Genomic DNA, 19,640 nt, shown 5'->3' on the forward strand with positions numbered 1-19,640 from the left:
ATGGAAAAAAATAAAACAAAACCAAATCAAAACTAAACACATGACATTTTAAAAACAAAAAATATATATCAGTGTTAGTGTATTGTAATTATACTATTTATTACATATGTGAGTGGCTACTGATCATGCCAGCTAGTGACCATTTGAACAATGAAGGGGCAGTTCATGTACAGCAACCTGTTCATGCAATACATATTCCTACCCTCCCTCCTTCCTTCTTCAGTATTTTTTAAATTCTATGGGTTTGTTTGGGTTTTGGTTGGGGGGGGGTGGGGGGAAGAGGGGGGAGAAGTGTTAGATATACAGATTTAATGGCTCTGAACTGTCCACCTAACATTTAACATTTAACGGTTAGTGGCTGTTATTTGGATTATGTGGTCACCTATGCTTTCAGTCACTTGCTGTACTAACAACCCCCCCCGTATTTTACATGAAAATAAGCCACACTTTCTATGAGAGATCTAGAAGCTACAAAATGCTGAAGGACAATATGTATGATAAAACTGCTGATAAATCTTGCATGTATTAATTCTGATTTCTACATATAAATTAAATTAAATAACATAGGTCGTGCAGGAAAAGCATTAAAATTATTCTGTCAAAAGAATAAACATAAATATATCTTGGGACTTTTTGCAATATGTGGAAATCTTTTATTTATGCTACTTGGGCATAAAACATCTCTCTGATGAAAAACCCTTTATTATTTATAAATGATCCTGTTTTAAAATTGATTTTTTTCTACATTTTTTTTCTTCAATGTATTTGTGACAAGATATCATACAACTAGTCACAAACAGGACTATAAGCACTCCAAGGCTACATTTAACCTAAGTGGGTCAGTTCTAATGAGAAAGCATGACATTTACATGTAACAAGCATACCAGTCTGAGAGTTGAAACCCAGAATATGGCATCAACTCAAGAATTATGTCTTTACACGCAATTTACATTAGTCAACTTTTATTAGTTCCTAAATTTCCCACTCAAAAATAAAAATCTATTTCTGGATAAATGCAGTATGAACAGTACTTGCAATTTTGCTCTGGCAAATATTTGCCAGCTTTACTTTTGTACTTGCAATAAAAAAATCACCCCTTCGCTTCTCTATATCTAGTAGAATCCAGCATGACAGAACGTTGCTGTGATGATGGTACAGTCTACTGCTGTGAGCAGATCAGTATAATTTTCAGAGCTACAACCTGATATGCTGTACAAGGAATAATCATCTAGATTTGTACCTTTAAGCAGTAAGACACCATGTAGATGCACACTACTTTGATCAGAGAATTTAAAATAGGAAGACCATCCACATGCTGTGTTTTTTTTAAAGCAAATTAAACTGAACCATAAAAAAAATTCAAAACAAGAAACAAACCAAACATGCACTGCAAAATTTATAACCATTTCCTTAATAGATACTATAGCAACAGATAGCAAAAGAGAAACCGAAAAAAAGAGAGAGAGAAATATAGGCAATCCCTAAATATATACAAAATATACTCCAGGTCTTTGTTCCATCTGGACATTCATTCAAAGGTGTAAATAATGGTTTCATTGTTAGGTCTCTAAATGCAACGAGCTCCAAATATTATGTGAGTGGCTCTCTCTCAGTTCACACTGGGTTCCCTTGACCCTGCTAGACAAGCGTGAAAACATGAAATAAATGAAGGTTAACAAAGACTGGTCTGGGAAACATTCCCCATTAAATACTTGCAGTGTTACTCCTATAGATGTAAGATTCTTCATTTGCATTCTGTGAGTCTTTAATATTTGTGAACAATCACGATATTAATGCCAGACATTAGTGTAAGAAACCAAATGGGCAAAATGGAAAGAAAAATCTTAGCCCACATCAGCTACATGAGAATATTCACTAGCCTTATATAGACATGCAACTAAAGCAAATAAGGAACTGCAAAATAACTACCTACTTGCAAACAGAAAATTATTTTATCACAATACCTTTTTGTGTTTGTCCCTCTTCCATATTCTCTTCCATGGCTACCTTTCTTCACTACAAACTGCTACACAGAATTAAATCAAAAGCTTCAATTACATGTAGGAAAAAAAGTGTGAAGTGTTTTTTTTTTTTTTTTTCCCTGGGAAGCTCCAACAGCAGAGGCTTAGGCAAGTCCTCAGAGCTTAGCTAAGGCTCCCTCACTCTCCTTGTTTGCTTGGAGACAGGCTGTCAAGTGTAATTTCATTCAAATTACTCTTCCGTGAAGATTATCAATTTTTCTTCTCAAAGCTGTCCATTGTGTACCACTGTAAGCAGGTATTCAAATGAATAGCTTGTGAATTTTGGGGGGAAATTTGGTCCGAGTCCCAGGAGCAGTGACACTGATTCATAAGCCTCGCTTTGCATATAAAATGGAGAAAAGAAATTGAGGTTTGTATTGAAATCTGTGTTTTAAATTGGAAACAGGCTGCAGTGAGAACAGATGGAGGGGTGTCCTCCTAACATGAAGCAGACCACCAACCCATAATTCCCCCTATTTGCTACCAAAGTGGGAAAGCCCAGATGCCTGTGGGTTCTTTATGCTGCATTAGTTGTCTCTCTCATTCTCTCTCTCCCTCTCAGATGCGTACATAACTTAATGCCTCTTCATTTCCCCCTCTCTCATATACCTAAATTTTTTGGGTATAATGAGTATTTGAAATAAATATTATTACACCCATTCTAGAAATTATTCCAGGGGATGGGTAGAGGGTTTATTTAAAAGGAATGCACCTTTGCAGTTTATTTATATATAAAGCAGACTGTAATAAAGAGAATTATTGACTGTACATCAAATCACTAAGGCATTGTCTCATCTCCTGAGTTCTCACAAATTTAAGATAGAAGGCTAGAAAAATTATTAAAAGTAATTTTAAACTTTTTTTTTTTTTTAGCTATAGCTTGCAAAAATTATCTGCAGGCTGCAATTTCTCATTAAGAGATGGAACCTTTTCAAGATGGTGAAGCAACGCGCTTGCGCGCGCACACATCATGGATTGACTGGGGAAAGCATAGGTTAAGTACACTATGAGGGCACCTACTCATTTGGGGAGCTCTGCAGTCTGATTTGGAATGCAAATTGGACGCCGCAGTCTAGCAATAAATTAGCATTTTTTTTACCTTAGTCTGAGTGACATAGCATCATCTTAAGAGCTCCAGTACATAACAGAAAGAGCAATAAGAATGCACACAACGTGCAACTCTACTGCTCTACTCTATGTGTAGCTTTTTGACAGCTCTTCCATGCACTTCTTTCCCACCTCCTGAAAAAAAGTGACCAATTCTTATTTCTCAAAATTGAAAATGGCTCCTTCTACAGAAACAAAATAGTACTTAGCCCAATGTAATAATTTCTCCCAAAAGGAACTAGTCACTTATTCAGCCTGTTATGCAACAATGGTAATGGTTCACACCAGGGCTGCCCAACTTCAAAGCATTCGGAGATGGGAGGAGCTCCAAGACCCTGGCTACTGGTGCAGCTGGAGCAATGGGAGCAGCGGCAGCTGAGGGAGCACGTGTTAACCCTTCACTGTCCATACGGCCTGCAGGCCACCAGTTGGACAGCCCCAAGTCACAACATTAGAGTTGTGTAATTTATACAGATGAATATTTAAAATGTGCATTGATTTATTTCACTAATCAATCATTTCCGTCTTTAAAAATGAACCCTCCAGTGCTTCACTTGCTTTTGCACCCCTTTCAACACAGATCAAGAAGCAGCAGCCTTTAAGTTCAGCTGACATCGTCTCTAGGACTTCAGATCACATTGGTTAGACCAGGGGTAGGCAATTATTTCAGCTGGAGGGCTGCTTACTGAGTTTTGGCAAGCCATCGAGGGCCACATGACAGGAAGCCAGGACAGATAAATATTAATTTTCTAAATTTTTTAGGGGCCCTGCAGGCCGGATAGAATGGCCTGACGCGCTGCATCCAGCCCACAGGCTGCATTTTGCCCACCCCTGGGTTAGACAAAAGTTGTAATGAATTCCCAAGGAATTAGATTTAGATTTTTTTGTAACTACTCTGACAAAATATTGAAATGTCTTTGCGATTTAAGATACCTACAGCTTCTCCTGTTAAACACTAAATTGTTTGGACTGTGTACTCCAGGAACTGGAAACCTTTGGCAAACAAAAGGAAGTAGTGACTCAAGAATCTTGATATGCATTAATTTGCCTGTCTCAAGACAACCCCTTGAATGGCCTATTTTCTCTACAAATGGTTACATTTTCTCTTTGCCTTTTTAGGGCTAAGATCTTTCACATTTGCCCATTTATAACCTGTGTAGGATATCCAGGATGCACTTCGTAGGTCTTGCTGACCCTTACATAAATATTATTTCCTATTTATATACTGCTTATTATTAATGATCTAATTCTTAAAATAAAGTATTAGCTCCCCTCCAGTGTTGGACCCCTCTAAAACGTTTAAGTTCTATGAGCATTCTGCACAAAAAGATGAAAAAACCACTGCAACTAAAATGATAAAAAAAAACAGAACACTAGCCATAATTTTTTTTTAGCTAAAATCAAACCAATCCTAGTCACTAATGAGTGTTTGCAAGGCAAGAAATAATACTATGGCTATGTCAATATGGCCTCTTTCCTATCTCTGAATCCACCAGTGACAAAATAAATTTCACCCATTCAGTCCTGCTTGGAAATTAGGTAACTGGGGAGAGTAGATGGCTCAAGTGCTCACTGCCCTAGTGTGTTCTCAAAACAGTCTGAGAACAGCCCAGTACAGTCCTGCAGTGTGCATTCAGGAACCCCTGTGCCATCTATTCTACTTATTTACAAGGCTCTGTTGGAAGTGATCAGGAAGATTCCTTGTCCATTCCCCATACATTGTCTCAGATAAATTAGGTGCCTCAGAATGGCAATCTGGCAATACTGAGCCAGGAACTGCCTAGCACTAGCCAATAAAAAACATGAACAGAAGTGTGTCCAAAATCGTTCCCTCTCTAGAGATCAGTCTACTCCATTACAGCCTCAGACTAAACATGGCTTTTGTCTGGAGCCAGACTCTAATAGGTTAATCAACCAAAAGTCATCCAGAGGGCAGCTGGAGTGTGAATGGCCTGATCCTTAGCAGTAGAGTTATTGGAACTGGAGCAGAGACTAGTTCTAGGCTGATGCATCTCTCTGATGGCTAGAAAATGATATTTAGAGGTTTGCTTTTGGGAATCAACTTGTAAGGAAAGTAGATATTATATTAAAACAATGGTCCAGGGGAACAGCATGGGTTAATTGATTTCTAAAAGCCTGTCCCTCCACTGAACTCTCTCCAAGTTGTCCACATCCTTTCTGCAGTGGGGGCCCAAAAGTGAGAACAGTACTCCAAATGTGGCCTCACCAGTGCTGATTAGAGGGGAATTATCACTTCCCTTGACCTACTGGCAACACACCTACCAAGGCAGGGCAATATGCTGTTAGCCCTCTTGGTGACAAAGACACACTGCTGGCTCATATTCAGCTTTTTGTCCACTGTAACCCCCAGGTACTTTTCTGCACAGATGCTGCCTTGCCAATCAACCCCCAGCCTGTACTGGTACATGGTACAGTTCCATCTCAGGACTTTGCATTTGTCCTTGTTGAACCTCATGAGATTTATTTTGGCCCAATCCTCCAATTGGTTTAGGCCTCTCTGAATCTTAGCTCTACCCTCCAGCATGTCTACTGCTTCCCCTAGCTTGGCATCATCTGAAGACTTGCTGAGGGTCCACTCTATACCATCTTCCAGGTTGTTGATGAAGACATTGAACAAAACTGGCCCCAAAACCAACCCCCAGGACACTCCACCAGCTGCCAACCGGACATTCATTCAATTAAGCCATTGATTCCTACTCTCTGAGCCTGATGCTTCAGCCAGTTTTCTATCCTCACAGTCTATTCATCCAGCCTGTACTTCCTTAAGAGAATGTTGTGTGAGACTGTATCAAAAGCCTTGCTAAAAATCAAGGTACATCACTTCCACCGCTCTCCCTTCATCCACAGAGCCAGTCACCTCATTATAGAAGGCAATCAGATGGGTCAGGCATGACTTGCTCCTGGTGAATCCATGTTGACTATTCCTAATCACCTTTTTCTCCTCCAAGTGCTTAGAAATAGATTCCTTGAGGATCTTCTCCGTGATTTTTCCAGGGACTGAGGTGAGGATGACTGGTCTGTAGTTCCCTGGATCTTCCTTTTTCCCTTTCTTAAATATGGGCACTATGTTTGCCCTTTTCCAATCATCTGGGACCTCTCTTGTTTGTCATGAGTTTTCAAAGATGATGGCCATTGGATCTGGAATCACGTCAGCCAACTCTGTCAGCACCCTCGGGTGCATCCCATCCAGCCCCATGGACTTGCTTTTCTAAGTAGTCCCAGTTTTTCTTAGTCCATAACCTGTTCTTTCACCACTGAAGGCTACTCACTTCCTTTCCAAACTATGCTGCCAGGTGCAGTAGTCTGGGAGCTGACCTTGCCTGTGAAGACTGAGGCAAAAAGGGTATTGAGCACTTCAGCATTTTCTCCATCCTCTGTCACAAGGTTGCCTCCCTGACTCAGTAAGGGAGCCACACTTTCCCTGATCCTCCTCTTGCTACCAACATACTTGTAGAAACCCTTCACACCCCTTGCTAGCTGCAACTCCAGTTGTGCTTTTGCCTTCCTTACTTCATCCCAAGATGCCATCTACCATGTTCCCCACCAATTCTTCCCTGTTTGTGAGCAGTAGGTCAAGAACAGCATGGCCCCTAGTTGGCCACTCCAACAAATAAATAGCAAACAAATAGCAAAAAGGCAAACATGCTCAATCAATTTAGAAGCAATATCAACTTGGTTGTTTCTTCTAAGCAACTCCTCAAAATCTCCCAGAACAATCTGAGCTTTTTAATCTCCTTCCAGCCTGAGTCAAGCTAGATAGTCCATAAACAACACAATTCTACTAGCCAGTCTTCTGTAATGATGGCATAAAGTGGAGTGTCATCTATATTACAAGTGCATAAATCTTGTTGGCCCAAATTCTATTTCTGGGCAATATCCAAGTACAGCTGCACACATTAACATTGACTCAAAACCAGCTAGCTTTTAATTTTTAAATGTTTCTCCCCAATCTCCTTTAAAATTTTTACTTCACAGAAGTTGCCCATTTGTTCCTTCTGGAATCTGACAACATGATGAACAAGGAATGCATACGAGGATGTAAACTATTTTTCCAGGCAACCAAAAATTAATCATTTTGCACTCACTGTTACAGTGCATAAAATATATATATATTATGATTAAATCAATTTTCAGTAAAAGGTTCTTGGCTACTGTTATGCCCAACACTTATTTAATCTGTGCATTCCTCTTTCTCCTTCAAGTATATATAACATAAAGTAGTTTAATTAGAGAAATTATTCTGAGAAAAATTGCAGGTTCTACATATTGCCATACAAAACTACTCCTAGAATCTGGTATCCCCTAACTTTCATTAGGCCCTGAAAGTAAACCGGAGGTCTTATTGCCTCTCTCTCTGTCTTCAAACTATTGGAGATTCCACACATTCTGAAGAGCACACTGAAGTCTATGATACTTCTCTTCTATCTAATGATATCCCATTAAAATGATCAGATTACCCAGTACAGTAAGTGCCTGACCACTCTCCCAGCTAACAAACACTCCTATTAAACTACTTCAAGCTGTCATATAACCATCAAAAATTTGACCCAATACCTCTTCTAGTTGACCAACTGCTCTCTACTGTTTACATTCCTTTCAGCATTTACCACTTGCAGTGAAATAAGCCTTAGGGGAAAAAAAAAGTGTACCTTGATGCCCATTGTGGTTTCTCAAAAAAACCACATTTTTTTAAGGCACTAGTGACCTTCTTAAACCATATGATGTATAAAAAGTACTTTAGTTGAAAGTGTAATCATGTTCTGCAACTACATCACCTCCTAGCCACTCATATTTCTTCTCTATCATCGATGCCTTCAACAAGTTGCATTAGTATACACCCACATTTCTGTACATTTTATGCAAAAAAAAAACCAAAACAAAACCAAAAAAAACCCAGTTACCTAAGAAAGACCTTAAATCAATCTGGCACAAAATACCTTTGGTAATTCATAGCTATATACAAGCATTACATTTCTACTGGAGGACTGAACACCTGTTCATTTTCCACCAGTTTGACTCCACCTGAGGCCAGGAGCTGTGATGTGGCAGGGAAATGCTCCCCACACTTTTCCACACCCTGGAGTTGAGCTCCCTGGACTTCCCCAGACTGGAATCATGCTAATCTGAAGAAGGCATGAGAGACGGAAGTGGGTAGCTGCTCCCACCCCTCCCATAGACCATGAGATGAAGGAAGGAGCAGCCACCTGCTGTTACCCACCTCTAAGAATTAAGAAATTTAATGCAATAGGACTTGGGATGTTTCATCATATACAACAATGACAATATAGGAATCCATGAGCTGACAGAAAGAAACAACAGAAAATGCTAATTTCCTGAAAAGGGAGTGTGAAAGGCCACAGGTGTGCTCATTTGGGGGGTGGGGGGGTGCCAGCCTGGCATGCAGAAAGTTGCTCCTAGGAAATCTGGAGCAACCGGACAAAGGACATGTTATTGGTGTGTGGAAAAGGCAAGACAAATCTAGTGACGTTTCCAACTAGGATGCAATGAGAAATGTAGGGGTATAAGATGGAGCAAGAGAAAGAAGTTCTTTGCTGGTGTGACTTGATCTGCTGGAGCCAGCCAGCCTGGGATACTTAGAATTTCTCTTGCTAGCCCAGTTGAGACACTCCAATCACATGCTCATAACTGTAATAACTGCATGGGTGCAGTCATTAACAGGCATTGTAACATCACTATTTAATGTATAGTTGGTATTTTGGAATAGTATTTTAAAGAGTTAATTTAAACTAACTGTACAACTGCTACTGGCCTTTGGATTGAATAACAATATTTTAGCTGAATTACTGAATTACAGATCTGGTCATTCAAATTCCAACACTGCCCAGCATGAGGGGAAGGGGGAGGGCAGTTGGCATGCCACTCCCTCCTCTCGGCTCCTAGGTACTAGGACCCAAGAAGACTGAGCAGCTGTTACTTGTTCCCCACCAGCTGCTCACACTAGGGACCCCATTGCAAGGAGTGGCCAGGGGGCTTTGTCTCACTACTCCATTCTCACTAAGAATGGGTGAGAATGGAGGAGTGAGATAAAGAATAGGACTGGAGCAGCCAGTAGTCCCCATGCTTCTCCAGACTGGATCACAAAAGTCAGAGGAAGGCATGAGGGGCAGAAGAGAGGGGGCTGTTGCAGGCTGAATACCTGTATTGCTCCCTTTCCCTGAAAAATGTCCACCACTGGAAATGAACACTTGTTTGTATCCTATGTTGCATTACATCCCATTTTCTTTTTACCTCCAATTTTTCCAAAATTTGTTCCAAATCCTCACAAATTATTAAGGTCAGATAAATGGCCTGTGGTTGCCTGGAGCATTCTTCTCCACACCTTAAACATAAGTACTATGTTACCTATTCTCCAAACATCCAGTACTACCTCTAACTTGATATATTTAATAAATATTCATATTACTGGACCTGCAATTTTATGTTCCCATTTCTTCAAAATTCTAGGATGCCCACTTCAAACCTGACTACATTAAGCTTATTGAGTTTGGCTTTTTCAGCTGTGGTAACAGCAGTTCCTATACAGTGATACATCAACCTGTCCCCCTCCCCCGCAGTTCAACATGGTTGCCTAACTGAAAACCAAGGTAAGCTTAATTTTGGGGCCATACTTAGATTATATTTATTCTTGACCCTACCTGAGTGTAGCATGGCCCCTACTTTTTCCCTGTTCTCTTTTTATTTATATGAGAAAGGAAGCATTTGTTCTCCAGTCTATACTGGAAAGTCTCCCATAATAATCCAGGTCCCACTAGTGTTTCTCTCTCTCCATTAACATCAGTGAAATCTCTATCTATATCCATAGCTGACTCTCCAGGTTCACAGCAGACCACTAGCAATTCCCTGTCCTTCACGAAAATTATTTCGACCCAGACAGATTTTGTTGCATTATCCTTTCTTAATTCTTTAGTCTATCACAGTATTAACATACAATCCCACTCTAATCCTAACTCTTGTATTATAATATATGTATCCCAGTTGTTTCTGAGTCAGGAGTCCTCATTGCCTAGCTGGATGACATACAGTCCTTGCACTTACTGTACCACCTACCCGAGTATTGTTCTGATTGGTTCTAGAGGTTTCTTTTTCTGGCTAGCACTACAGAAGAAAGAGACTTGGGGGTCATCATTGACCACAAGATGAACATGAGTCTGAAATGCAATGCTGCAGCTAGTAAAGTGACCAAAACGCTGGCTTGCATCCATAGATGCTTCTCAAGCAAATCCCAGGACGTCATTCTCCCCTTGTACTCGGCCTTGGTGAGGCTGCAGCTGGAGAACTGCATCCAGTTTTGAGCTCCACAATTCAAAAAGGATGTGGAGAAGCTTGAGAGAGTCCAGAGAAGAGCCACGCGCATGATCAGAGGTCAGGAAAACAGACCTTACAATGACAGGCTGAGAGCCATGGCGCTCTGTAGCCTGGAAAAGTGCAGGCTCAGGGGTAACCTGATGGCCACCTATAAGTTTATCACGGGTGACCACCAGTTTCTGGGGGAACGTTTGTTCACCAGAGCGCCCCAAGGGATGACGAGGTTGACGAGGTTATAAACTACTGCAAGACCATTTCAGGCTGGACATAAGGAAGAATTTCTTTACTGTCCGAGCCCCCAAGGTCTGAAACAACCTGCCATTGGAGGTGGTTTAAGCACCTCCATTGAACACCTTCAAGAGTAGATTGGATGCTTATCTTATCTGGTTGCCCCCTTTAGGCAGGGGGCTGGACTCGATGATCTTCTGAGGTCCCTTCCAGCCCTAATGTCTATGAAATCTACTTTCCTACCCTCTGATATTCCTCTATTTCAGTATCCTCTTTGACCTGATAAGTCAGGACTGGAGATTATATGAGTTGTTTCCCAACTTTGACTCATTTCTTGGTTTAAAGCTTTGCTTATTAGTCATGCCAGTCTTAAATCTCAAGAGATCAGTGCCCCAGGTATTCAGGTGGAGATCACCCATCAAAAAGAATCCTTTTTATACTTATGTATCTAGTTGCTGAACATCCAAAAAGTTCATCTATAATGCTTGAAAAATCTACTTGACAGCTAATGTCCCAAATAATATCTACCATGGAAATTAATAAAAAGTAATGTAAATTATGATGGGAAAAGATTTTACTTACATCTACTTTAACTTTTTCCCCACTCCCATTTTTTGTATTTTTTTTCCTGAATTGTTTTAGTATTTGTTTTTTTTATTTCTCTTTTTCTCTACCACATGCACAATCTTGTCTCTTTCTGTTGGTCCCACCTTCCTTCTATTCTCTCACTCCTTTATCTCAAATGTGTCTTTCCCTTAATATTCAGGACTACATCCGGTATTTTAGAAAAATAGGCATGCAGTTCTTAAATATCAGTTCTGAATGTGCTAAAATTCACTTTGTTCTAATGTTAGTATAATACTGCGGTCCAAAGAAAATGATCAATGCAAGCAGAAACTGAAAAAAGTCAGCAGAACAAATGTTGATGTCTTCATGATCTATAATATCTTACCCTGTAAGTAATGCCTTCTGTTTCCCAATATATTTACTGTGCTCATCCTCTTTGCACAACTAAGGAAGAACTATACATGTGAGTGTGGTGTCAGGCAAGTTTCCCTCACTGTTTCTTCACCATCATTACAATTCAAAATATATACAGAGATGTAATAATAACACTCTCAAGGTTCCTACAAGAACTGTCCAGCCAGTGTTTCCACGCCCAATAAACAGCAAGAAACCATAGGTGCCAATAAATTATTATACAAGGTAAGTGAAGAAAAGCAACTGAATTTTATGGAGGCTGCAGCAAAGTACCAAAACTTGGACATTCAAAGGTTTTTGTATCATCTGAAATAAAATGGGATGAACTTAATAGTGTGAGTGAACACAGTGCAATAGTGCTACCTATAACGAGCAAAGGAGACAGAGCATTCAACTCTCATAAATAAGGCCTGGTAAATAGTTCAATAAAAAGAGCAAGTAGAACCTGATGAGTTTAAGAGACCACTTGCTACCCTGCAGGATATCATGAAGTGTGGTCCAACAGTTACACCACTGGACTGCATGGCAGGACAACTAAATTCAGGTCCATGGGCCAGTACTTTTGTTACTCTGTGCTTTACTGCCAGTAATGACGATGACAATCCTTACCTTTGTAAAACACTGTACATTGAGTTTTACATAAAAAGTGAAATTTTAGTTTTATCACTAACACTACTACTACTACAAACAACTAAGTAAGGAATCCAAAAACCTAGAATAAGCATGAAGGCAAACACTAAATTACATAGTAACTATCTTGGAAAAATTAGAAGAAGGGGTGATTTAGATCTAGAAACATTTTAAAATGGTTACACAAGTTCAAATAATAAAACCATGAGTTGATCTAAGTTATAGTAAAGTTTCATAAAATAAATTATTTGCATATTATTTCTTATATGTATAAAAATATCATGCAAAAAATCCCACTTCTGTTAATTAAACAGAATTTTAAACATGTTTTAAAATAGAATTATAAACACTATGGGATTGAATGAAGAGATTTCATCCCTAAAATCCATTATCAGGTGTTATCAGAGATCACTTATCAATTTTGTTTTTTTTTAAGATTTTTAAAGTGTGTCTAGCTACATAGTCTAGAAATGTGTACAGTAAAACAGCACTCAGAAAAAAGATAGCCATCAAGATAAGCAAATACCACCTCACCCAAACCCTAAGTCTGTCTAAGAGATGTTTCCAGTAATGAAAAATTAACTAAATTTAGCTCTGAGTGAGGAAAAAGCCTAAAAGAGAAAAGAAAGAAAATGAAGGTGAATATCTAACTATATGTTCCTTGTAGTTCAAAGAATAAACTGTGGTGGGATTAAGAACTAAGACCTAGATCTACAAAAACTCTTCGAGTCTGAAGTGATAGGGAGAAATGTTCCTCTATGATACTCAGACCAGTGTGTTTAAAACCAGTCCTCAAGATATCTTTATGTCCAGATTATCTAGAGACATTAGGAACCAGATCTTCAGTTTATGTAAATAAGCATAGTGCCCCTAAAAAAATAAAATTAAAAAAAAAAAAAATCAATGGAAATATTCCTGCTCACAACCAACTGAGGATCTGGCTCACAATGCACAGAAGGGAGACAACTGGTATAAGGAAAAAAAGATGGATATTGTTTTTCAATTGATTCAAGTTGTGGCTTGAACTTTATATGCTATAAAAAGGCAATGGTTGTGGCTTTTTTCCTTATTTCCTTATCACTCTCCTACATTTGCCTCTTTTTTGTCTCCTCATTATTTATTGTCTTGTATTTGAATATATGTATCACTTGTTTCATTCTATCCCAATGACCACTTATTTCCCCTCCTTATAAGACTGAAGGATTATATACAGTAAAGAGAATAAAGAATCTAATTTGCCTGCTCTCAGTTTTATGCTTTGTATTTCCAGCTAAACATAAGATAAATCAAGGAGAGCCTTGCTTTAGAAAGTGAACACTTAAAAATTTTCATCCGGTTAAAGATGCTTTCTGCTAATGAGAAAATCCCCAATATCGTGTATTACAGCATATAAATCTTAAAACTTGACATTTAAAAAACATTCTCCTTCCACTGATAGGACTCTACTAGAGGCTACTTTTACCAAAAAGAGAATTATTATACCATGTTAGATTTATATGGTGCCTTTGATCATTTACCAATCTTAATATGTATCTCCATACTTACCACCACTTTAAAACTTGAATTTTGACCAGATGGGCTTCTAGAATTAGAATTAGAAGGCTGACGTTTTTACATTTTGATCATAACAAAATATAGCCTGATCAGTTGATGAATTAAATGAAGGCCATGTGTGCTAAATCCAAAGCATAACACTTTTTATTCTAAAGCACATCCAGATTGCTACCTTTGTATATGGTACATACATCTTCTAAACCAGAAGAGTCTTTAATATCTTTGATTCTTACTGGGCCAGACCCTCAGCTGGTATAAACCACAATGCCACAATGACTTTGACAGAGCGCAGTGCTAGTTTATATCACGTGAGTATTTAGCCCACTATTTTTTTTTAATTGAAAACTTAAATATTGGGGATAAGTAAAATATTCTAAACTAAAAATTCACACAGCAATGTAGGTGCTGCTACTGTCTCCACCAAAAATGTTAAATGCTTGACAAACTTTGGTAAGCTGAGTGGAAGCAAATACTGTATGTATTAATGCAAGTGAAATGTAAAATCATATATCCAGGAACAAAGAATTAAAGCCCTACTTAGAGGATGAGGAACTCTTATCTGGGAAGAAATGACGAAAAAGGATGGAGGAGAGTCCACTGAACATGAGTTTCCAGAACAGCACCATGACCAATAAGGAGCTAGCACAAATATTGCAAGTATAAGTAGAGGAACACTGGGTAGTAATAGCAATAGTTTATAGTTTGCATTGATGTGAACCACTACTGTAATATTTTGTCCAGCTTTGGTGTCTAGAATTCCAGAAGGATTTTGAAAAAACTGGTGAGAAGAATCATGCTTTAAAGTAGAGGTGTTAGCTATGTTTAGATAATAAGGAGAAGACTGTAGTGCCATTTGATCACAGTCTATATGTACCTATTGTGGGGACAGATATCTGGTAGTAGGAAACTTCAGTCTAGTCATCAAAGGCAAAACAAGGTCCAGTGGTTGAAACTTAAAGCTACACAATCCAGATGAGAAAAAAAAACCAGCATTGTATGTTACAATCTGGGTAAATCACCCCTAAAGAAACTGATCATGGGTTGTGGTGAATTCTCCATTCCTGAACATTTGTAAATCAAGTCTGGTTATGTACCTAAATGACATCTGATCTAAGTCAAACATAAAATAAATTTAGGAAAGTCCTATAAGCTCTGTTATGAAGCGGCCAGACTAAATGATCATGGTGGTCCCTTCTGTCTTTATAATCCGTCTCTTAATTAAAACTAATTAATTTAAAGGCTTTCATAATTTAATGTGTTTAAGAGCTCTAAGTTTCCTTTGACTTCCTCTGTGGTCAATTTGCACCAAAGTACATATTCATGGAGTTTCATAACACAGTTCCTATTGAGCTCAGGCGTTATTTAGGGGGTTTTTCCCCCATCATTGAAGCATCTTGCTGAAGCTGGAGGATGTTATATTATTACATACTTGAGATGCTGGTTAGTGTGGGGAAACACCTACACTGATCTGTAGAGTCAACCAGGAAGGCTGCCCTCAAACAGCCAGGCCACATGAGCCACCTTTCTCATCTATATATAATGACTTGTAGGCCACACTAATCATCCACATAGTACTGGCTTGTAATACACAAAACAGACCTTCTCTAGGAATCAGTGAGTAAAGAAAAGCCCACACAAAGACAAAGTGGTGTGCAAAAATGCTGAAAGCTGCAGACAACAGAATTGTTGCTGGATGGTTTCATGTGGTTGAATTTAGTGCACCAAGATCATTTCCAATCACGCCATAAAAGGTGTAAGTTAGGAGACAAGTGGATGTGTGGCTGACCTATCCAGAAGTTCAGCAGAGCTTACCAGCTTGGGAAGGACTGCTGCTAAGGGACCACGCACAGGGACTCATAGTACATGATGGCTGGCAAGCATAAGCTTAAAATAAACTTCAGGTCAAGCCTAATTATTAGACCCAATGTATATTACATATCCTCCTAATCCAAGGCAATTAAAGGAATCATCTCTCTCTTGCCCTCTAAAGAGTCTTGAGTACAAAGGTTTAGAGGACACTATTCATGTTGGCCAAGATAACAAACATAATGTAAGTTGGGGGTTTCAGTAAACCAGTGGGGTAAGGCATAGAGGAGAAAAGGTAGCACACCTCTGACCGCAATCAACCTATTTCCAACCACATCTAATTTCACTCTAAATAACTTACTTCAGTTAAGGAAAGCATTGGGGGCGGGGGGAAGGAGAGAGAGAAGGATAGCAAGTGAGCACACATAAACATAGTGTGTTTTTTCTGTGTAACAGGCTGCAAAAAAACTTGAGAACAAAATGACTGCTCTCAACCTGGATCCATAGCTGACCTAAATCAATATAAAAAGTCTGCTGAAGTCAGTGCTGATTCATATCAGTACTGACTTTAATTTTGCATAGAATCTTCATTATACCGTGAACATCCTATCTTTGGAAAAATCCAACAAGGTCACAAAATGAAGTTGCTACCACTATACAGATGCATGGTGTTCAATTAAGCAGTAATTGCATCTTTTTCTCTCCAAAAAAATACTGCTTCTCACTCCAGAAAACAATAAAACAGTGTGACTTCGGACAACAGCAATTCAATGTCTGGTCCATAAAGATAGATTTAGAATTTTAACGACAGGATCTCTAAACAGTAGATTCAGGGTAAAATCTGATGTAAATAAAGTCAATGATAAAACTCCTATTCAGTTCAGTGCATCCCAAATTTCATTTGAATACATTCTTCTTCTTCCTGTGTCCTATCTAAGATTGCTGATAATGGGCATTTAGCAGAATTGGCAGATTCATTAGAATCTGACAGGGCCATGACATGAGCTCTTCTGCTGTCGCCATTATGGCAGCTGGAATACATTTGAATACATGAGTAATACTTAGAAAGGCATAGCCAAGCAAAAGCATGCTCTTTACTATCCTTGACCTAATTAAGTATTAGTGGAAAACCATCCATAAATAAGGGATTTGCTAACTTTTAAGAAATAACAAGGTACATTTTTAATTAATAATATTCTACCATTGAATATTTTTACTGCATAAAATTAGCCTATTGCCCAACATACAGCAATGTTCTGCACACACATACCCTATGGATGTCAATAGGACTTGTGAATGTTACTTACTAAAAATAACACCAACATGGAGGAAACTATTTGCAAATATTATTTCCTCCTTCAAATGCTGTGGCAAGACCCACTTTTGCAATAACACCTTGTCTATAAGAATCGGCCCTCTAAAGGAAGGTAGATTTGGTGACAACTAGGAACAGTGATATTATTTGTCAATGAAAACAAAACAAAACAAAAGATACCCAAAATAATGCAACACCACTAAATGTAATTGTGCATGCAATTTAACCAATGTAATTGTGCATGTAATTTCCCCACTCCTTCCATATTATGCTTACCTATTAATTCTCGTTTCTAATTAGCTTCTCATACTACCCTATTAGAATCAATGAGAGCTTTTTGGCCAAGTACAGAAGTTACACTTCTTGTGTGGTAGGCTCCCAGAAAGTGCTCTACAGCCATAACTGAACAGACTGTTGAGGTATATAGAGTGCTGTAAAAATGGCGGATCCCACTCTAAGATAAACCTGGATAGATGTGGCATCAACTAAGTAGTTTAGTGTGGGGTGGGGGAGAGGGGATGTAGTTCACAGGCACTTTACCTCAAACCCAGGGGCAAAGAGAGAGACACCCCATGATCCAAGGCACCGTGTGGGCTGTGGACCAAGCCAGGTGTGTTGCCAGAATCATGGGGTGTCAGCTGAAGGCCCCTTGACAATTTGAAATTCTGGAGGTGACCTGAGCAGCCAAACCCAAGTGAAGCAGGAGCAGGGGCAACAAGCCTCTGAACTGAGAGCGAGAACCACACGCTGAGAACTTCATCCTTGAGCGTCCACTGCTGCTTCCATTGATCCTTCAACCCACCCCCTTTCAGCCTTATGCATCCACAGACCCCAAGACCTCAATAAGCACTGCTGGGACCATGGATGAAGGTGACCCATCTGCCCCCAACAGCCAAGCGTGGGGACACAAGTGGCAGTTTGAGAAACTGTCAATTCTGTTAGGGCCATGTTGTGCTTCATGGGAGATTCAAGCCTAAGCATAGATATGTCAAGTGCTTCAACATAAACAGCTTCCCCTCCCCTTCAAAGCTCTCAACAAAGGCATTGATAGCATTTATTAAGCTCAGCAGGCAAAAGAGTAAACAGCAGTTTTACAGAGTACCCCCAGGAGTACCTACCTCACAAGACCAATGGCTGCCAGTGGTGATGATGACCCCCATGTCAGAGGCATGAGATACAATGCAGCTATGTCTGACAACCACTGCAGTAGCCATGAAGCAGAATGAGGAAAAAAAAGTCCCCTTTCCAAAAAACCCCCTCACTCCTGGAAAGGGACACATGTTGATGGAAGGATTCCCACGTGGGAACCTGCTCAGCTCTTGCTGCCACAATGGCTCCCCAGTTCTGCACCTGGACAGGTTGGGAAGTGACCCAGCAGCACTTTCCCCCTTCTGATACAATCCATGGGTGAAGTCCAATAGGTGCTGGCTGATCCCGATTCATGCAGCATAAGCACTCACTGTATCAACCTCTCAGGGCAACCCCCAACCCCTCTCCCACCATCACAGGCCCATCTCAGCCACAGACCTTCCCCCTCAGTCAACTCCTGCAAGCTAAGCAAGGACTCCCCCTTGCCTGCAGGCTCCACATCTGTGCACTGAAGGCCAACTTGCAGTGGCCCGCACAGTGAGTCCAAGACAGGTGGCTGAGGACCTGATGAGCGAATGAAAGATGTGCATACAAGGCACTGGTGAAATGAAGAAGAAATGTTACAAGCTCCTGTCAGTCTCTGAGTTCAGGCCACATATCACAGACTCCTGTTGGGCTACGAGATTGGCAGCGGGAATGAAAGAGGACATGTCCAGGGAAATCGACAGACCAGGGGATGCTTACACCCAGGCTGCCAAGTTGCAGGACCGGGAGCTCCAGATGACCAACTGCTGTTTACAGGAGACACTGTATGGTGTGGTGGAGCTGACAGAGTTGCAACACCAGGCTTGGGAGTTAATAGGGCATGCTTCTGGATCACCAGTGGTTGCCCCATAGGCGTAGGGCTCTTCCACTCCCCATGGCCTGGGTCTCACTGCAGAGGAGCAATATAGCCTTGGCAGGAACAGGCAGTGCCCCCAGCTCAGCCTGGTTGCCTGACATGATCCCCAGGCATGGGTGAGAGCCACAGGTCTGTGGTCCTTGAAAGGGGAGACATCACCACAACATGGACACACATTAGGTGGGCACAGGGCATGCTAAGTGGTCATGCATGGGACAGCTGGCTGTAGCTCATGGCCATGAGAGCGCATGCCATGATGAGCCACTGCAGCAACAGATCTAGATTTCATAGATTTCATAGACATTAGGGCTGGAAGGGACCTCAGAAGATCATCAAGTCCAGCCCCCCACCCAAAGGGCAGGAAGTCAGCTGGGGTCATAGGATCCCAGCAAGATAAGCATCCCATTTGCTCTTGAAGGTGTTCAGTGTAGGTGCTTGAACCACCTCAGATGGCAGGCTGTTCCAGACCTTGGGGGCTCGGACAGTAAAGAAATTCTTCCTTATGTCCAGCCTGAAACGGTCTTGCAGTAGTTTATAACCTCTTCATCCCTTGGGGCGCTCTGGTGACTAAACGTTCCCCCAGAAACTGGTGGTCACCCGTGATAAACTTATAGGTGGCCATCAGGTCACCCCTGAGCCTGTGCTTTTCCAGGCTAAAAAG

At 40.3% G+C, this 19,640-nt stretch overlaps 1 protein-coding gene across 5 annotated transcripts in view; it reads right to left on the bottom strand.

The window, feature by feature from the left end:
* The window catches only part of GPM6A (glycoprotein M6A), a 494,838-nt gene that overhangs the window by 319,716 nt on the left and 155,482 nt on the right, over positions 1 to 19,640 (bottom strand). For 2 of the 5 annotated variants that reach the window (XM_019521798.1, XM_019521797.1), the window contains exon 1: positions 1,965 to 2,484. The exons of 2 other annotated variants lie outside the window; for them this stretch is intronic. In XM_019521798.1, coding sequence (XP_019377343.1) covers positions 1,965 to 2,001 — 37 coding nt within the window. In that variant the 5' untranslated portion in view covers positions 2,002 to 2,484. Of the gene's footprint in view, positions 1 to 1,964; positions 2,485 to 19,640 lie in introns of those variants that run through there. One more of the 5 variants, XM_019521800.1, reaches the window with a different exon arrangement.

The sequence above is a fragment of the Gavialis gangeticus genome, unplaced genomic scaffold (assembly GCF_001723915.1).
Source record: "Gavialis gangeticus isolate Ggan-Ray unplaced genomic scaffold, GavGan_comp1, whole genome shotgun sequence".
In the NCBI taxonomy this organism is placed as follows: domain Eukaryota; kingdom Metazoa; phylum Chordata; order Crocodylia; family Gavialidae; genus Gavialis; species Gavialis gangeticus.